The 20,828-nt window shown below is 43.1% G+C and overlaps 2 protein-coding genes across 3 annotated transcripts in view; both read right to left on the reverse strand.

Annotated features, from left to right (window-relative positions):
* The window catches only part of TMCC3 (transmembrane and coiled-coil domain family 3), a 369,795-nt gene that overhangs the window by 178,593 nt on the left and 170,374 nt on the right, over nucleotides 1-20,828 (reverse strand). The gene's annotated exons all lie outside the window — the stretch shown is intronic.
* On the reverse strand, nucleotides 12,376-13,112 carry LOC144577650 (glutathione S-transferase P). Its single transcript, XM_078337080.1, has one exon. It carries the CDS (start codon nucleotides 13,080-13,082, stop codon nucleotides 12,450-12,452), a length of 633 nt encoding a protein of 210 aa, XP_078193206.1. The 5' UTR covers nucleotides 13,083-13,112; the 3' UTR covers nucleotides 12,376-12,449.

Raw genomic sequence — 20,828 nt, forward strand, 5'->3', positions numbered from 1 at the left:
CAGCCTCCCAAAGCGCTGGGACTACAGGCATGAGCCACCATGCCCGGCCTGAAACGACAATGTTCTAAAAGCTTCTGGCAAGAACTGCCACCCCCAACTCATCACCATAACACTATCTTTCCCGTCCCCACTCCCCTCCAACACCTATATATTCTCAGCCTTCAAAACCATTAAGACCAATCCCATTATGATTTGTTTTTAGAGTCTTGCTATGTTGCCCAGGCTGGTTTCAAACTCCCGAGCTCAAATGATCCTTCTCCTTTAGCCTCCCAATGGCCGAGGTTACAGGCATTTCAAATTCACTACCAGAAACTAGGATTGCCACTTGGCAATCCTACCACATTCCCTGGTCGATTTACTCTGCCACGTGGCTAGATGGTTAGTTCAGACTCCTCTCTCAAACTTCTGACACCTCCCCCTCTTCCATCTTCCCTCTTGGCTCATGATCTTGTTTTCCACTTCTCTGAAAAGTAATTGAAGCAATCAGGAGAGAATTTCCACACATCCCCTCTACCATATCTATTCCCACCTGCCCCTGTGCCCATATATACTCTGCCTCCCTCCTGCTGCCATGGATGAACTGTCTGTGAGCCTGAGGCCAACCCCTCTGATCTTCTGCAGTCCAAGCCCACTTCCCTACTTACGGGCCTTGCACCAGCAATCCTACCCTCTTTCCTGCACTGTCATATTTTCTCTCTCTATGGATCACTTCCAACAGCAGAGAAACATGCTGCTATTTCCCCCACCCTTAAATACCCCACCTTTGAGCCTGTTAGCCTCTGTTAAAACAAAGTCAAATCTGCTCATTCCTAATGGCTCTCATCTCACTTACCAAAAAGCAAAACTCCTGCAAGGCCCTCTATAGTCAGAGCCCATCTACTTACTACTACACCGTCTGTGTTCTGGCCTCGTTGGTGTGTTCACTCTTCCTAGAACACACACCAGCCCTTCTCCTTGCTCAGGCCTTTGTATCTGCTATTTCCTGAAAGGCTCTCCGGGTATCTGTTCATTCCCTCACTTCCTATGTTTACTCAAATGCCATCTTTTCAGAGACACTTTCTTTGGCCTCCCTATGCGAAATTACAACCACACTCCCTCATATTCCCTCTCTTTCTCCTTTATTTTTCTTCTTAGCACTTAACGATTTCTAACCTACCACACAAACCGTACTTGTTACGTTTATTCACTGTTCCCTCCATTTGAATATAAGCCTCATGACAGCAAAAAATGTTTTGTCTGTTGTGTTTGTTACCAAACATATTCCCTAGCACTACAATGCCTGATGCATAGTAGATGCTCAATAAAAGACACAGACATAATGTAGATCATCTTAAAGTTTGCGCAGCCATGCTTGTTTATGATTCTTGCACAGCCTCTGCTAAGTGTTATCTGAATCAAACCCATGGACCTCATTTTACCATGGTCTACTACGGACGTGTCTTTTTGTCTTTCAAATAAAAAAATCTGAGTCTAGAATGAGAAGAGCGAAGGACCTGGAGTGCCTTCAGCAATGCCCTGAGTCTCTTTCCTCACTTTCATTTTGGTTTCTACTAAGTTTGGTTTGGAGAGAGGAAGCATTTCTGTCTATCTTGGGGACAGAGCAGAGAAAATCTTGGGGGTGGGGGTTCAGCATGAGTATCTGGCAACAAAAAGGATGATTCAGAGCTTGAACGTGAAACCCATACGGAGGCTAAGGAGAAAAAATAGGAGCTAGAAAGAAAAGGGAGAATCAGTCATATCGCCTGAGAATATGGTTCTCTGGATCAGAAAGACACTGATCCAAAGCAGATTCCAAAGATCAAAGGAGAAGCGGCATTCCACACCAGGAATAAAGCTTTTAGCCTTGGTTAAAAGTAAACATAAAAGCAAACCACCACAGGATAAAGATTCCAAAACAACGGGAGGCAGTGAGCTCTGGAGTCAGAAAGACTTCGCTCTAAGGCCAGTTTCCACCACCTCAGAACCCTGGGACGCCGTTCTCAGGATTGCGGAGGATTTCCACGCAAACCTAGAGCGCTGTCTGCAAATGGCGGGGGCTCAAGGGATGTTGGCTCCTTCCCCCACTACAGCTTCCCCTGCATCCCCACAGCCCCGCACCATGTAAGATACATAGCAGATGCTCCAGAAATACTAATTTGATGAATGGATGAGTACCACTAGAAGAATCAGTTCCAAAATCAAGCTGCCTCTGCGCTCACACCAGAACTCAGAGAATCCACTTGCTTTTTATCACTTTCCCGCATCCCCTTCCCCTCTGCCTCAGCCACTCCCGAAACCATCTTCACGTGTGTTGCTGGCGTTCCCACTCCACAGTGGAGCCAGTGTTAGCTACCTCAGTCCTGGAGCTGCCAAATGTTCATTTCCATTTAAAAACATAGTGTTTTAGCAGACAAACGTGGACTAGGGAGGCACGGTGCAGGCACCAGTCTCCATTTATTACTCCAGGCTGACGTATTTTTTTTTTTAGCAGTCTTGTTTTTCTCCTCTGAAGGAAAGCTTGTTTCCACAGAAGGATTTCCCCTCTTTGTGTTCATGCTTCATTCACAGTTTTACTGTTTACTTTTGCTTTTTATCTTTGCATAATCCTTGCTGTTTTAAAAATCTAGGGAGACTTGGGACCAGAGTCCCTCACCCTCCCCTGTAAATATCTCTGGTTCATGCCAATAGCGGCTGACACATTTCCCTAGTTTTCCTTCACATCTTTGTCATGTGAAAAAAATGCTGGTAAATCATGTGGACAAGCCTCCGATGACTCGGTATTTGTTCACGGGACGTTTTTCAAATCTTTCTGCCAAGATTTTGTGCAACAATCAGTTTGTTTTAATGCAGTTCCTAGAGAGAGGGTTTCAGTTTTGCATGGGCTGCACAACCACTGACCTGTCTGTAAGTCCAGCAAGGGTCTGGAGGTGGAGGGCTTCTTTGCTTGGAAGGCCAGGAGGCCCACTGCTTGGGGAACAGCTGTGCTCATGGAAGCAAGCGGCTGGCCTCCAGGACTAGCTCCTAAGTAATGGGGAAACTAGGATTGGAAACTGTTCGGTGGAGGAGCAAACAAAGTGATTCCATCAGGCCGGGCGTGGTAGCTCACACCTGTAATCCCAGCACTTTGGGAGGCTGAGGTGGGTGAATCACGAGGTCAGAAGATAGAGACCATCCTGGCTAACATGGTGAAACTCTGTCTCTACTAAAAATACAAAAAATTAGCCGGGCGTAGTGGCAGGTGCCTGTAGTTCTAGCTACTTGGGAGGCTGAGGCAGGAGAACTGCTTGAACCTGGGAGATGGAGGTTGCACTGAACTGAGATCACACCAATGTACTTCCAGCTTGAGTGACAGAGTAAGACTAAATCTCAAAAAAAAAAAAAAGAAAGAAAGAAAAGAAAAATGATGCCTTTGAGGCACCCCCAGCATAAGTGAGGGCAGGAGACTCTTCTTGTTTTATTCACAATGTCCCCAGCACCTACCTGTGTACACAGCTCAGGATTGGTGTTCTGTAAATATCTGTGGAATGAACAAATGAACGAATGAGGTAAAAGGATAGGACACCACAAGAATCCTCTTGAATAAATGGAGAGTTTTGAAAGGGATTAAAGGGCTACTGTCATGTTTAATTTTACTAGAAAATATTTGTAATTCCACTGAAACAACAGGTTGGTGTGACCTAGAGAAAAAAATACTGGTCGCCATTTTTTTTTTTTTTTTTTCCGATATAAGACAAACCAAAGCAGGGGACCTCATCTAAAAAAAATTTTATTTTAATCTTCTCTGGGTACATGGTAGGTATATATATTTATGGGGTACATGAGATGTTTTAATACGGGTATGCAATATGAAATAAACACATCATACATCATGGAGAATGGGGCACCCATCCCCTTAAGCATTTATCCTTTTTTTTTTTTTGAGATGAAGTTTCACTCTTGTTGCCCAAGCTAGAGTGCAATGGCGTGATCTCGGCTCACTGCAACCTCTGCCTCCTGGGTTCAAGCAATTCTCCTACCTCAGCCTCCCGAGTAGCTTGGATTATAGGCCGACACCACCATGCCCAGCTAACTCTTTTGTTTTTTTTTTTTTTTAGTAGAAATGGAGTTTCACCATGTTGGCCAGACTGGTCTCGAACTCCTGACCTTAGGTGATACGCCTGCCTTGGCCTCCCAAAGTGCTGGGATTACAGGCATGAGCCACTGCACCCAAACTTTACCCATGTATCCTTTAAGTTACAAACGATCCAATGACATTCTTTAAGTTATTTTTAAAATATAAAATGAAGTTATTAATGACTATAATCATCCTATTATGCTATCAAATAGTAGGTTTTTTTCATTCTATTTTTTTGTATACATTAACAATCCCAACCTCCCTGCCAACCGCCACTACCCTTCCCCAGCCTCTGGTACTTTCTATGTTTATGAGTTCAATTGATTTGATTTTCAGATCCTACAAAATAGGGGACTTCAGGCAAAAAACCAGTAATACCTAGTGTGTGCCAAATATGGTGGTAAGTAGGAGGTGAGAAACCAAGATAATGACCTGTATAGACAATGCTATGCGCCTGGAGTTAGTATGTATGCACACATACAGAGTTAACAACAACTGAGCGCTTGCCGCATGCCAGACGCGATGTCATTCTACTACCATTAAGATGTTGTCGCATTATTATTTCCATGTTACAGATTTAGAAACTGAAGCTCTGAGACATTTAAAAAAAAAAAAAAAACAGGCCGGGCGTGGTGGCTCATGCCTGTAATCCCAGCACTTTGGGAGGCCGAGGCGGGTGAATCACGAGGTCAAGAGATCAAGACCATCCTGGTCAACATAGTAAAACCCTGTCTCTACTAAAAATACAAAAAAAAAAAAAAAAAATTAGCTAGGCATGGTGGCATGTGCCTGTAATCCCAGCTACTCAGGAGCCTGAGGCAGGAGAATTGCCTGAACCCAGGAGGCGGAGGTTGCAGTGAGCCAAGATCGCGCCATTGCACTCCAGCCTGGGTAACAAGAGCGAAACTCTGTCTCAAAAAAAAAAAAAACAGCTCAGGACAAGGTAACCTTGAAAATAATATGACTCTTACACTTTCCAATGAAAAAATTACCCTCTTCCAAAGATTTCTGGCTAATCTGAATTAAAAAGTTTTAGAAGTGACAGTACAAAATCTCACATACATTTTTCAAAATAAGAAACCTACCAAGGTCACTGACTTAATTTTTCCTTTGGTCAAAAGAAGAAGAGACAGAAATAAATTTTTGAATTTATTTCTCAGAGAATAGCTGTGCCCATGGATCAAACTTAATATAATCTTTGGGAGTTATAGTTACAAATTTGAATAATGTTACCCCACGACAATTAATTAGCATGTAATATTATTTCCATCGGAGACATTATTAAATTTTACAAAGTCTAGATGTCTCCAAGTGGGCTTCTTAGAAATAACTCTGAAAGGGTAGTTAATGGTAACTAAACACAGGATAGGGTTTTACTGTGGGAAAACAGTAAAATCAGGCTTCCACTTTATCCAGCAGCTTTCCTCCAAATGCCTTTACTATTTACCACTCAGTGTCTCTCTCTCTATATATATACACACATACATATATATATGTATACATACAGTTACAATAAATGCGTGTATATATGTATAGATATACACATATATATGCATGTGTATATATATATACACATGTATGTGTGTATATACGTATATATAATTATACACACACATACAAATATATATTTTTGTTGATACTGAGTCTTGTTCTGTTGCCCAGGCTGGAGTGCAGTGGGGTGATGTCGGCTCACTGCAACCTCCACCTCCTGAGTTCAAGTGATTCCCTTGCCTCAGCCTCCCAAGTAGCTGGGACTCCAGGCACCCACCACCATGCCTGGCTAATTTTTGTATTTTTAATAGAGATGAGGTTTCTCCAGAGAAACACACAGGAAAGCAAATACAGACATTTTCTTAACTAGCTGCATATTATTCCAGAATTCATTACCAATTCTCTAAATTGAACGTTGGGTCATTTCCAAATGCTTAATATTACAAAGAACATTGAAATGAACATCCAAGGAGTCTCAGGTCAAAGATGTTATTGAAGAGTACTTCAAATGCAAGAAATGAAGAAATCTTTGGAACGTGCGCGCGCGCGCACACACACACACAGAATACAGTTATGTCAAAGTTGTGCATATTCCTAAGATTTTTAATACACATCGCCAGACTCTCCAGAATGATGATGTTATAGTTAAGTTAAATGTTTCCCTATGTTTCCTGAAATCATCATTGCCACATTTGCCAGGATTTGGCTGTAATGCTCAATAAATTTTTTTCAAAACCGTTTTTATTATCATATATAAGAAGAAAAGTGGGTAAAGTATACAAGCTGAAGTGTACAGTCTGATGAGTTTTTACATAGGTGTCCCTCTGTAACACCACTTATATCAAAATACAGAATATTTCCAACATCCAGAATGTTTCATTATGACTCATCCAAATCAATACTTCTCAGCCCCACCCTGGTGTAAGGGGTAATTTTTCTTTTTTTTTTTTTGAGATGGAGTTTTGCTCTTGTTGCCCAGGCTGGAGTGCAATGGTGCAATCTCGGCTCACCGCAACCTCCACCTCCTGGGCTCAAGCGATTCTCCTGCCTCCCTCACCCAAGTAGCTGGGATTACCGGCATGTGCCACCATGCCCGGCTAATTTTTTGTATTTTTAGTAGAGATGGGGTTTCACCATGTTGGCCAGGATGGTCTCGATCTCTTGATCTCATAATCCACCCGCCTCGGCCTCCCAAAGTGCTGGGAATACAGGCATCAGCCATCGAGCCCAGCCCATCTTTTTTTTTTTAATTTTCTTCCATAGCCATTAACAAGTTTTACCTCTTCCTGAACTTCATAAAAATACTCTTTTTATGTCTGGCTTATTTCTCCCAACACAATATATTTGAAATTCTTCCATATTCCTGTATGTTTCATTAGTTTATTATATTGTTATTTGTATTGCTATGAAGTGTTTCACTGTATAGGAAGCCCCACATTTTACTGTATCCATTCCCCTGTTGATATCCACTTGGATTATTAATTCGTTTGGGCTGTTAGGAATAAGGTGGATATAGATGTACATGTCTTTTAAAAGACACATGCACACATTTATCTTGGATGTAAACCTAGTAATGGAACTGCTATTCATGGGGTGGGTATATGCTTAGCTTTAGTGGAACTTGCTGGTTTTTCAAAATGGCTGATCCAACTTAAATTCCCACCACAAATAACGTTTGAGAGTGTCAGTTATTCCACATAGTTACCAATATCTGCCTAAACCTTAAGGTACTTGGTGGATATATGACATAACAGTCTTTACGTATTGCATTTTACATAATTTATTCTAGATGTTACCTGTAGTACCCAGACTACAATAATGAAGGAGTTTAGTCAGTTGATTTAAGTGGCTGATCCTAAATAGACAGGGTCCCAATTATCCTGGTCAGCAAGTCTGAGACTATCTAAATCAGGGGTTCCCAAGGGCCATGAACTGATACCAGTCTGTGGCCCGTTAGGAACTGGGCTGCACAGCAGGAGGTGAGCAGTGGGTGACTGAACAAGCAAGAGAGTGAAGCTTCGTTTGTATTTCCAGCTGCATCAGCACCTGAGCCCTGCCTCCCATCAGATCAGCAGCGGCATGAGATTCTCATAGGAGCTGGAAATCTATTATGAACTGCATATGTGACGGATCGAGGTTGGGTGCTCCTTACAGGAATCTAATGCCTGAGGAACTGTCACTGTCTCCCATCTCCCCGAGATGAGACTGTCTAGTTGCAGGAAAACAAACTCAGGGCTCCCACTGGGAGCTGGACTCCCAGAGAAGGTAGGGTGGACCTCGAGGGGCTGGAAGCTGATACCTTCCACCTGCTCCTGGAGATCCACCCTACTTTCCACTTCTGACTCTACATTATGGTGAGTTGTATAATTATTTCATTACACATTACAATGTAACAATAATATAAATAAAATGCACAATAAATATAATACACTTTAATGACCCCCAAACCACCCCTTCCCCCCAACCTGCCCACTGTCTGTGGGAAAATTATCTTCCATAGAACCGGTCCCTGGTGCCAAAAAGGTGGGAGACTGTTGGTTTAACATGAAAAAATGTCAAAGAAAAATACATATGACCTTTCAAGTCAAATTATTCACCTCCAAGATGAACCTCTAAGATGTGACCGCTGATAATATGCCAGAGTCAACAACCTAAAGAAAGATACAGACACTTGTATCTCAAATCTAATTTAAGAGGTTCTGTACCACTCTGCACATGAAGACTTCTCATCTCCATGAGAAGTCTCAAAAATTATTAAAAAGTCTATTAAAAATTATAATAAGGTCTACAAAAGCAATAGACTTTACCTAATTGAGGCCTCACATATCCCTGAGAAGAATGGCTTACTGTGTTCATTTTATAAATAAGTGAACTGAGGTTTTTTAAGAGATATGACTAATGAGATAGTGAATCCATCTCAAAGGCTATGTAGAAGAACCAACTTCAATAACCAATCCATTGCCAGACTTTTTCCAAATGCACATCTACAAAAAGTAATTTGTAACCGTCTACCTGGAAATCTAACCATCTGTTAAACAGCTGGAGCCAAGAATGTCTGAATCTGCACGAACGCCAAGAAGTGTGCGAAACTGAACTTGTGATCTGCCTCGCCGTTTCCTGAGTGTGCCCAGGGTGGCAGCGGTGCTGATACCTTCCACCTGCCCCTCAAGATCCACCCTACCTTCTCTGGAAGTCCAGTGTACATGGCTGCATCCATGGACATGGCTTCCAGCTGGGCTCACCCTGAGGAGCAGCAGCAGGGGGAAGAAGAGAGAAGAGTGAGGCTGGGGTTTTCATTTCCCCTGTTCCCTTCTCTATGGCTCACTGTGGGCTGGCTGCATCCCCTAACTGAAGGTCACAGCTTGGGTCAGAGAGCCCCCTCCACACAGCCTCTTTGCCCCCAAGTTTGGGTAAGTTCTCCCTTTCCTCTTCAGGCCTAGGGCTGGTGTTAGCCCTTCTGTGACTAACCTGAAGGAGCTCTGTAATGATCTACATTTTCTCTCTTCCTTTGTAAGAAGTTGCTTCACTAATGCTCTTCAGATGATCTGATTTGGGTATCATCTGTTTCTCGTTTGGGCTCTAGGTGATACCGTAGTCTTGTCAAAGCCCGGGGCTGAAAGCTTCATAATAAATGAAAATAAGGGCTCCATTGGAAATCTCCTAAGTGACACATCTAGTCTGAGGATGCCTGGAGGAGGAAAAAGGAATGAATGAGCTTTTCTCTACTGACTCATAAACAAACCACCCAAGAAGAGTTGGTGGTCTCCTCAACACTGTTGCTATACAGCATGGGGAGGGTGGGAAGACGACGGAGGAGGCAAAGGGCCACATAGCACTTATCATGTGCCAGGCACAGCACAGGACTTTCACACACATTATGTGATCATGTGCTGTGTAACCTTGTGTTAACTGTACCCTCTTTGTCCCAGTTTTTCATCTGTACAATTAGAATAGTAGGAGTGTTGATAATTAAATGAGATAATACCTGTAAAGCAGCTAACACAAGACATAATGCATGTTCAATAAATATTAGCTATTAATAATGATCATAATAGTAATGATTTTAAAAGCCCTATAATAATCTTTTACAGCAGATATTATTTTGCACATTTTAAAGAGGAAACTAAGGCTCCACTGGTGATGTCACAAAGCAGAGGCAGAAGAGAAATTAATCTGAATCTCATCTAACACTAAATCTGTATCTATTCCACCATCACATCACCCTGCCCCAGGTGCCTCTCATGTGCCACAATCCACAATCTATATAAGGGGTGACATATATGTGACCCATGTGCTGTCATACTTGTCTCCCAGATGGGTGACAGACAAGGGTCTCTTTTTGGTTGACTCTCAGAATGCCTCCTAACATACTACCTTAGTCCCTTTTTCTGCTGCAATAACAGAATATCACAGACTGGGTAATTTATAAAGATCGGAAGTTTATTTGGCTCATAGTTCTGGAGGTTGGAAAGTCCAAGATTATGGTACCAGCAACTGGCTGGGGTCATCGCCTAGCGGATGCTATCACGTGGCAAGGAAGCACGCACACAGGACACAGAAAAAGGAGGCCAAATGTATCCTTTTATCAGGAACCCATTCCTCCAACAGCAGCATTCATCCACGCACGAGGGGCGATCCCTCATGGCCTAGTAAGCTCTTAAAGGCCTCGCCTCTTAATACTGTTACAGTGGCAATTAAGTTCCCAACACATAAACTTTTCAAACCACAGCACCCACTAACAGTCACAGTTGACCTATGAGCTAAAGCTCATTTGTTATCCGGGAGGAATACCATGAATCCAGATGGACAGTACAAAGTCAGATTCGACAAAGACTGTGTGCTCCATACATCAAAATGCCTGATACAAAGAAAGCACTCAGTAAATACTTGTTTAAGAAGTGAATGAATGAAAGGTATTATATATAAGACCCATGCCTTCAGAGAATTTACAGAGAATACAGATGGACAAAAAGAAGAACATAAACAGACCTAATGCAAACAGCCTAAGACAGTTACCATAAAAGCATCGTCAATTGAGGGTAAAAGAAGAAGAGAGGGAAATCTGAATTAGTCTGGGTAACAGCATTTAAAACAGAATATAGTGTTGCTTTCAAGTTATCTTAATCTAATCCCACTCTCTTCTCCTACAGATATTCTAATAGGCCTGCTTTAACAAGCAGATGAAAATAATGTATGGGGGGATGGAGGCAGCGAACCACATTGCCGCGTGTGTACCTATGCGACAATCCTGCATGATATGCAAATGTACCCCAGAACCTAAAGTACAATAACAAAACAAAATAATGTATAATTAGTAACACTATTTACCTTAAACTCTTCATAAATCTCTTTAGCGAGAACAAATGGGACTTTCAACCAAATTCTGGGTGGGTCAGTCTGAATAAATGAGATCTTGAATTATTCAAACAAATTTCTACCACGTGTCCTTTTCTTACTGAAACCTAACAGGCGCCCACACAGAGACCTTCTCCTCTTCCTTTGCTCTAACATGGAAATATCTTTTTTTTTTTAATTTTAAGGGTCATAGGTCACATGCTATGACTCACATCTATAATCCTAAGACTTTGTGAGGAGGAGGCAGGAGGATCACTTGAGCCCAGGAGTTCAAGACCAGCCTGGGCAACATAGGGAAATGTCATTTCTATAAAAGAAAATTTAAAACAATTAGCCAGGTGTGGTGGTGCATGCCTGTAATCCCAGCTACTTGGGAGGCTAAAGTGGGATGATCACTTGAACCTAGGAATTTGAGGCTGAGGTAAGCTACAATCATGCCACTGTACTCTAGCCTGGGCAACAGAGCAACACCTTATCTCAAAAAATAATACTTAGCCGGGCGCGGTGGCTCAAACCTGTAATCCCAGCACTTTGGGAGGCTGAGGCAGGTGGATCACGAGGTCAGGAGATTGAGACCATCCTGGTCAACATGGTGAAACCCTGTCTCTACTAAAAATGCAGAAAATTGGCTGGGCATGGTGGCGCGTGCCTGTAATCCCAGCTGCTCGGGAGGCTGAGGCAGGAGAATTGCCTGAACCCAGGAGGCGGAGGTTGCAGTGAGCCGAGATTGCGCCATTGCACTCCAGCCTGGCTAATAAGAGCGAAACTCCATCTCAAAAAAAACCAAAAACTTGTTCTAAAAAGTTCCAAAAGTACAAAAGTTTAGACAGTAGAGGGTGAAAGCAAGCCGCTTCCTCTCCCCAAAATCTCCACAACCCAAATGACAACAGGTGTCAAGAGACTACGGCCTGTGGCCAAAGCCAGTCTGCACCTATTTTTATACAGCTTATGAATTGTATAAACTGATTGTTTTTATACTTTTAAATGACTGAAAATAGGAATAATATTTTGTGAAATGTGAAAATTATATGAAACTCAATGTTGGGCCAGGCATGGTGGCTCAAGCTGTAATCCCAGCACTTTGGGAGGCCGAGGCCGGCGGATCACGAGGTCAAGAGATCGAGACCATCCTGGCCAACATGGTGAAACCCCATCTCTACTGAAAATACAAAAAAAAATTAGCTGGACATGGTGGCATGCGCCTATAGTCCCAGCTACCTGGGAGGCTGAGGCAGGAGAATTTCTTGAACCCGGGAGGCGGAGGTTGCAGTGAGCCAAGATCACACCACTGCACTCCAGCCTGGCACCTGGCAACAGAGCAAGACTCTGTCTCAGAAAAAAAAGAAACTCAACATTCAACGTCCATGAAGTTTTAGTGACACATGGCCATGTCCATTTTTTTTTTTTTTTTTTTTTTTTTTTTTTTTTTTTCTCTCTCTTAGAAATTTTATTGCTCCTGAAAAAAGGGAGGCAAGCAGTTCCTGCCTCCCACTCAGAGTCCCCCCAGCCCTCACTGTTTCCCATTGCCATTGATCGGGAGGTTCACGTGCTCAGGGGAGGCCAGGAAGGCCTTGAGCTTGGGCCGGGCGCAGAGGCGCTCCACGTACGCCGAGAGCAGGGGGAACGCATCCAGGCAGCTGGGGGCCAGAACCTGATGGATCAGCAGCAAGTCCAGCAGGTTGTAGTCGGCGAAGGAGACCTGGTCGCCCACAATGAAGGTCTTGCCTCCCTGGTTCTGGGACAGCAGCGTCTCAAAAGGCTTCAGATGCCTGGGCAATGCCTTCACATAGTCAGCCTTGCCTGCCTCGTAGTTGGTGTAAATGAGGGAGGCGTATTTGCAGCGGAGGTCCTCCACGCCGTCATTCACCACGTCCACCATGGCTGCCTCCCGCTGGTCCTTCCCATAGAGCCCCAGGGTGCGGCCCAGGTGACGCAAGATGGCATTGGACTGGTACAGGGTGAGGTCTCCATCCTGGAACTTGGGGAGCTGGCCATACAGGCAGGAGGCTTTGAGTGAGCCCTGCTGCCAGGTCTCCATGCTCACCACCTCCTCCTTCCAGCTCTGGCCCTGGTCCGCCAGCAGCATGCGCATGGCCTCGCAGCGGCCTCGAACTGGGAAGTAGACCACGGTGTAGGGCGGCATGGTGTTGCAGATGGCGGCGGCAAAACTCCCCATTTTTTTATATATAATCTGTGGCTACTTTCAAGCCAGAGCTGCAGAGTTGAGTAGTACCCCCAATCTAAGAGAATATATTCTTTGGCCATGCTTAAAAACACTTCTTTCTAACTCGCTCTCTTTTTTACTTGAGGTAAGTCTCACTCTGTTGCTTAGGCTAGAGTACAGTGGTTCAATCTCAGCTCACTGCAACCTCCGCCTCCCAGGTTCAAGCAATTCTCCTGCCTCAGCCTCCCGAGTACCGGGGATTACAGGAGTGCACCACTGTATCCAGCTTTTTTTTTTTTTTTTTGAGATTGAGCCTCGCTCTGTCACCCAGGCTGGAGTGCAGTGGTGCGATTTCAGCTCACTGCAAACTCCACCTCCTGGTTTCAAGCAATTCTCCTGCCTCAGCCTCCCAAGTAGCTGGGATTACAGGCATGTGCCACCACGCCCAGCTAATTTTTATATTTTTAGTACAGACAGGGTTTCACTATGTTGGTCAGTCTGGTCTTGAACTCCTGACCTCGTGATCTACCCACCTCGGCCTCCCAAAGTACTAGAATTACAGGCGTGAGCCACTGCACCCGGCCACTTTTTTATATTTTTAGTGGAAATAGGGTTCCATCATGTTTTCCAGGCTGGTCTCGAACTTCTGACCTCAGGTGATGCACCCGTCTAGGCCTTGCAAAGTGCTGAGATTACAGACATGAGCCACTGGTGCCTGGCCCTAACTCACCATCTCTTTATCCATCCATCTATACATCAAACAAATTGTGTGATATAACACCTCCCATTTGTCAACCTGCTTTTTTTTTTTTTTTCACTTAAGTATATACTGTGGCTGTCATACTCCAATCAGGTTGCTATAAAAATGCCATGGATTCAGTGGCTTCTACATGACAGAAATTTATTGCTCACAATTCTAGAGGCCAGGAAGTTCAAGATCAAGGTACTGGCAGGTTCAGTGTCTGGTAGGACCTGCTTCCTCATAGATGGAGCCTTCTTGTTGCATCCTCAGTGGTGGAAGGGGCAAACAAGCTCCACTTAGCCCAATCCTGCTCATGAGGGCTCTAAAAGTCCCACCTCCTAATACCATTGCATTGGGGATTATGTTTCAACGTATGAATTGGCTGGGGGTAGAGGCACACAAACGTTCAGACTAGAGCAGTGGCCATCACTCTTTAAATTTTCATAGAACCATCAACTTTCTTTTTCTTTTTTTGAGACGGAGTCTTGCTCTGTCACCAGGCTGTAGTGCAGTGGCATGATCTCAGCTCACCGCAACCTCTGCCTCCCAGGTTCAAGCGATTCTCCTGCCTCAGCCTCCTGAGTAGCTGGGACTAAAAGTACACGTCACTATGCCCAGGTAATTTTTGTATTTTTAGTAGAGACAGGGTTTCACCGTGTTGGCCAGGATGGTCTTGATCTCTTGACCTTATGATCCGCCCACCTCAGCCTCCCAAAGTGCTGGGATTACAGGCGTGCGCCCCACCATGCCCAGCCAGAACTATCAATTTTCGAACACATATGTCAATATCGCCCATATCCCTATCAAGTTTCTTACAGGCATTTAACCACCAGCAATGCATTCAAAAGCATCTCTTCCCTACCTCACTTATCTTGCTGGGGAAACAGCACAGAGAGTACATCCTGCAAAGGGCTCAGAAGAAATGGGGGCTATAACCCTGTGACTTCCCTTTGCAGAAAACACATCACCCTGGTAATCAGTCACTCTCCAGCTTGGCTGGTCCAGTGTGGTAGAACACACCCTGTGTAACTGCAGTTTGGTTGGAAAAATATTTGCCAAGCAAATATCTTGAGTAAGTGAGGAGTCCCAGCCAAAAATGTGAGATGTTAGTGTTCTGCTCATTTAGCTACTGTGAAGAACTCACTTTAGACTGTACAGTTTTCATATCTAATTTCCAGCAACTCACAGATTTATAAAGAAACTGATTTTACATTGATTTACTTCCTACAATTATTTTGATGGGACTTTGTTGATATTCTACCAGCAAATGTGTTTTTTCCTAGAAAGTTTCAATTGAGTCAGTAAATGTGAACTACCGTAGGTGGTCTTTGGTATTTCCTTTAGTGAGGATAGAGAAAAAAGCCTTTTTTAGCAGCGAAGATAATTCCTGGAATGATTCTCAGGAATGGCTTGAATTAAGTTGTTTTTCCTAGAAGAAACTTTCTATGAAAACATTAATATTAAAGAAAGCAAAACTTTTTCTGATCTCACATATGATTCTAATATATATTGGTTAAACAAAATTAGCTGGTGTTCCAGTCACTGCTATATAACATGCCATCCCAAAATGTAGTGGCCTAAGATGATACTAGTCATTTATTTTTCTCATGAAATCTTCAATTTGGGCAGTGCTCAGCGGGAATAGCTCATCTCTGCTCTATGGGACATTAACTGGGGTCATTCAATTGAGGCTGGAGGATCCGATTCCAAGATGACTCCTTTACATGGTTGGCAAGTTGGTGCTGGCTGTAGGCGGGGAGCTAAGCTGGGCTGTCAGCCAGTGTCCATATTTCCTTTCCATGTGGGCCTCTCTATGGCTTCTCACAGATTGGCAACTGGATTCTAAGAGTCAGTGTTCAAAGAAACCAAGGCAGATGCTACAAAGCTTCTACCTCATAAGTCAAGCAGTGTCATCTCTACTGCATTCTACCAGCGAAGCGAATTGTTAAGACCAGCCCAAAGTCAAGAGGAGGGTAATAAGATCCTACATATCAATAAAAGGAGTTGCAAATGATTCATGGCCACCTTTAATCTACCATAGCACTTTAAAAAAATGTAAATGAATCTCTGAAACTCATGGTTTGGATATTGAAGTGGCTAAGAGAAGCCAAGAGTAGAATTAGAGTCTCTCATGGTTGGACCAACTCTCTTGACAAGAAAGACACAGTGATCAAGAGCACAGGCCAAGGCTAGGCGCAGGGGCTCATGCCTGTAATCCCAGCACTTTGGGAGGCCGAGACAGGTGGATCACTTGAGGTTAGGAGTTTAAGACCAGCCTGACTAACATGGTAAAACCCTGTCTCTTCTAAAAATATAAAAAATTGGCTGGGCAAGGTGGTGCATACCTGTAATCCCAGCTATTTGGGAGGCTGAGGCAGGAGAATCACTTACACCTTGGAGGCAGAGGTTGCAGTGAGCTGAGATCATCCTATTGCACTCCAGCCTGGGCAACAGAGTGAGACTCCATCTCCAAAAATAAAAAGCACAGGCCACCCGAGTGTGACTCCCAGTTCTGTCATGTACCAACTGAATGAACATAGACAAACTGTGTGTCCTTTCCATGTTCCCATATCTTCATTTACAAAATGGGGAAAATAATGATGTCCACTGCAGGGTTTATCTAGAGAAATCAGGATTTTTTTTTTTTTTAAACAGATGGGGTTTCACCATGTTGGCCAGGCTGGTCTTGAACTCCTGACCTCAGGTGATCCACCCGCCTTGACCTCCCAAAGCACTGGGATTACAGGTGTGAGCCACCACACCCAGCCCATTAACTTCTAAAGTTTTTTAACCTGATATATAACGTGCTCACAGAAAATTGCAAAATAAGTGCTCTGTGAATTTTTGCTAACTGAACAGACTTCGCTGACTACCACCCAGACCAAGACATGGAACACAGGAAAGACCGGGAAACAACAGGGAATGGGAGCAGGAAACAGCACAGAGTGCTGGAGACTTCAGCAAACAGGAGACTGCAGATTCCTGGCTCTTGCCAGTAATAAAGGCAGGATGTGTAGATTAAGCAAAATGTGGCAGAGAGCCAGACTCAGTCCTCAGACCCCTGTTTGGAATCTTGTGAATAGGTGATGTTAGCAGAGCGATGACTTGAAGAAGTGGGGAGGATTTGGAATAGTACTAAGGGATGGAAAGACGGAGGTGCGTGAACAAGAAGGGGATGTTGGCATAAGAGAGGTTGACATCGTGTGTATAGCTGAGCATGGCAGAAGTAACAGGGATGGAATTAAGTAGGCTCAAGTTTCTGGAAGAAATCCTGGTGTGAAGCTGTACTAATTCAGAAGTCTACCAGGCACTTGGAAAAGCTCAGAGACAAACCTCTTTCCACAAAGCTGTGATCACCCTTCATAGGTGTCACCTATTGAATCACTAACACATCATAAGGAGCCCCACTTCAGGAGCAACTGCGCTCGGTCTTTCTCCCCATCTCCTTTTGCTCATTCCCACCATAGTGGGATGTTTTGTTGTTTTGTTTTGTTTTGTTTTGCTCACTTTGTTTTGCTTTTGTATATACTGCCCCCTCTACGTAGAGTTAGTAAAATTTCTCTCTCTTCTAAAACATTTCACGGCGCACATTCTGTTGGAAGATTTTGGTACTTCAAATCCTTTTTGGAAAAAGGCAGATACAAATGAGGAAGACAAAAGTGAAGTCCTGTTCACAAGTCTGGCTCTGAAATCCAAGGTATCTGGTAGACCTCTTCAAATAATCCCAAGCCCTCCTCACCGTGGCTACGGCAGGCAGTTTAACAAGTGGCTAATGAGATACTCAAGAGTGGTGGGAGGAGGGGAAATCTGGGATAATTAATAACTAGCTGGGTGACTGGCAGATCTGGAGATGGCGGCCCTCGGCAAGCAGCTGGCAAGGGTATCATCAGGAAGAAGACTGATTTATTTGGAAATATTTAGACCAAACTCCTATCTGAATATTAGAATATGCCTGCAGCTTAATACATGAGACAGCACACAATAAGCATTTCAGTTTAGTGCTTGGCAAAGAGCAGATGCCCTCTAAACCCTTTCCCCTTACTCACCCCTTTTCCTTTCTTCTCCTACTCTGTCAGGCTGTATACGGTTACATGAAGCCTTATTTACTTAGGGCCCCTGCTGGCTACAGTCAGCTCTTCTTCTCAAGCTCTGCCCCTGGGCTGATCTGAACTACATGGCCACACTGATTTTCAATTGACTTTGGAAGAAAGATGATTTTTGAGTCATTTCATTCATGTGTTAAAGGTGAAGTCTCTAGTTCAGAGATCTTGAGTGTCTTTGGAAATACGTTCTGCCTTTTATCATCCCTGCCTTTTATCATACTACCCTGGGGCAGTGTGATGGTGCAGCAGGTTAGTTCATGTGTGTGAACACTTCTTTATGCTTAGCACATGCTCTAGGTACTTTAAATACATTTGGAAAGAGGCAAGATGTAAATTTACAAAATCAAAGTGAAGAAAATCCCGTTTTCTCACTGAAATCCGATTTTTCACCCTGTATTTGTAAGGATAGTGTTTTTTATGAAGCACTGTTTTGGGTATGTTAACTACGGGAGCATAAAATAAAACTAAGGAACAATAACTATTTGCTGGCTTCTCTATAACACAGCTCTAGGTTCTTCACACTGAATGAAAATTCTCAATAATTTAGGATGAGCTATAATTTTTATTTAAGAAAGTCAGGATTATTTTGGAGAGGGAGTACATGGATACATGTTTTAGGCTCTACAAAATAATGGTAATTTATGAGAGAAGGACAGTTTACGTCACTCAGAATTTAGCACTGAGAGTCCACATTTTGGTTTAGAATGAAAACATTTTCATTTACAGTTTAAAAGCATTTAAAATGTAACATATGTTCTTTTAGAAGTATACATGCACACACACCTTTTGTATAAACTGGACTATACAAATGCATTTTGAAATAAGTTTTTTCAAAAACTGAATGCAAGTCTTTCTATTATAATAGCTACATCTACAACACTGAAGCTGACTAGTGTCTGTCTTACTGTTGGATGTCATCACAGTGCTTTACTGTTTTAAACAATGCTCAGATCATCATTCTTTTCATATCTCTTTATATGCCTGTTCCCTTAGTGACTGAAACAAAGGTTAAATACATTTAAAAATCTGGACTATATATTTCAAGCTGCCCTCCCCCTAAATTATGGTGACCTAGATTCCTGCCAGTGCACTCTTCCTCATACCCTTGCCAGCACTGGCTTCTGTATTTCTTTGCTATCTTCACAAGTTTAATTATATATCTTTTGTTACTCATAAAGTTTAATTTTGTTTACACATGGACTGCTACCAGAATTTCTTCTTTGGTGAAGACCTGTTCATGACCTATGCAGGCGTGAGGTCTTGCCTGTGGTTTTATCTACATTGATAAGTTTCACACATGTCATATATTGTTAAGGCACAGCAGACATTGCAGGCCTCTGATGAATGGCTGTGTGCATTTTTGAGGCAGTTCTGGTTATAAAATATAAATAGGGAATATAGAGAAAGGAATGACTCAAACAAAGCTTTTACTTCTTGTCTGAAGTAAACAAAACATGCTCTTCAGTATATTTGGGTCAACACAACTAGCACTTCTAGCTAAAGAAAAAAGGCTGGCTCTTGCTGCTGAGTCACTTACATCATGTTTCACTTGGCAACGTGACTCTAAGTCCTTCTGCAAATAAAGAGGGGCTGCTAGCTACTCCAAGCTCCAGCAATGCATTAACGACATAAAGGTAAATTTACCCCCATAGAAACATAGATACATGAGGAGGAGTCCAGCTATTTATACAAAGTTCAATCACTATTTTATTTTTAATCCAGTTCATCTTTCTTTCTTAAATTAGAATTTAAATGCCAAGTGCTGTGAGGCTAGAGGTCATTTTAAACAAAACATCTAAAACCCAAAAGCCCTTTCTGGGCATTTGTATTACTTTAAACTGATAAACAGTACATCGCATTCATGGATATATTCCTAGCACCACAACTCCATACTTCCTGTTGCAAGCTAGACTGCCTCCTCTAGTCAGTTACTTCTGTCCACTAGCATCGCTAACTTGCAAGGTGATCAGGCCAGACTTTGACAAAATCTTTATTTCTCCTTCTCCCTTGCCCTCCTTACCTAATCAACTGCCAAATCCTAGAGATTTTTCTTAGTGGTTTTTTACTGTAAAGCTTTTATTGTAGAACAGTTTTAGATTGATAGCAAGGCTGCAAAGTTCACCTCTTCTGCTGACCTAAGTCCCTGCAATGTGAACATCTTACATTACCACAGGAGTTTTGTCACAACGAAGGAAGCAATGGTGACACGTGACGATTAACTAAATGCCACACTTTATTCAGATGTTACCAGCTTTTCCCTAAGGTCCTTTTTCTCTCCCAAGATCCCATGTCCAGGATCCCATGTCATGTTTAATCCTGTCTCCTTAGTCTCCTCTGGTCTGTGACTGGGGTTCACACTTGCCTTGTTTTTGATGGCCTTGACAGTTTTGAGGAACAGCAATCAGGTATTTTGTACACTGTCCCTAGGTCTACCTGGTCTTTTCCTCATGTTTGACCTGGCGTAAATGGCTTTTCTGGAGGATGATCACAGGGCTGGGGTGCCATTTTCAGCAAAGCCTATCAAGGGTGCATGCTATCAATGTGGCTCTCAACTGTTTTGCTCACAATACTTCTAACACCAAATGTGGGGATTTTTCCTCACGCCAACTAATTCTGCAGTTTTCCAGACAGGAGCCAGGTATCCTGTAATTCAATTCAATTCAGTTCTGACACTAATTACCCAGAGTGAACAAAGAGCCCCACAAGACTGTCCCATTTCAGACACCAGTCGCAAGTTCTGGGCCCTCCATAGTTCTGACTGGCTATAAATCGGGGGTCAGGGGAGTCCTAAAACTCCCTCCTCAGGGCTCACAGAACTAAGGAGAAGACTTTACTATTCTTACTTGTTTATTATAAAGGATACACGTGAACACTCAAGGA

Source organism: Callithrix jacchus, chromosome 9, assembly GCF_049354715.1.
Source record: "Callithrix jacchus isolate 240 chromosome 9, calJac240_pri, whole genome shotgun sequence".
Classification (NCBI taxonomy): Eukaryota; Metazoa; Chordata; class Mammalia; order Primates; family Cebidae; genus Callithrix; species Callithrix jacchus.

Coding starts and splice junctions, on each gene's coding strand:
- LOC144577650 (XM_078337080.1), bottom strand. CDS start 13,082: ATGCCGCCCTACACCGTGGTCTACTTCCCAGTTCGAGGCCGCTGCGAG.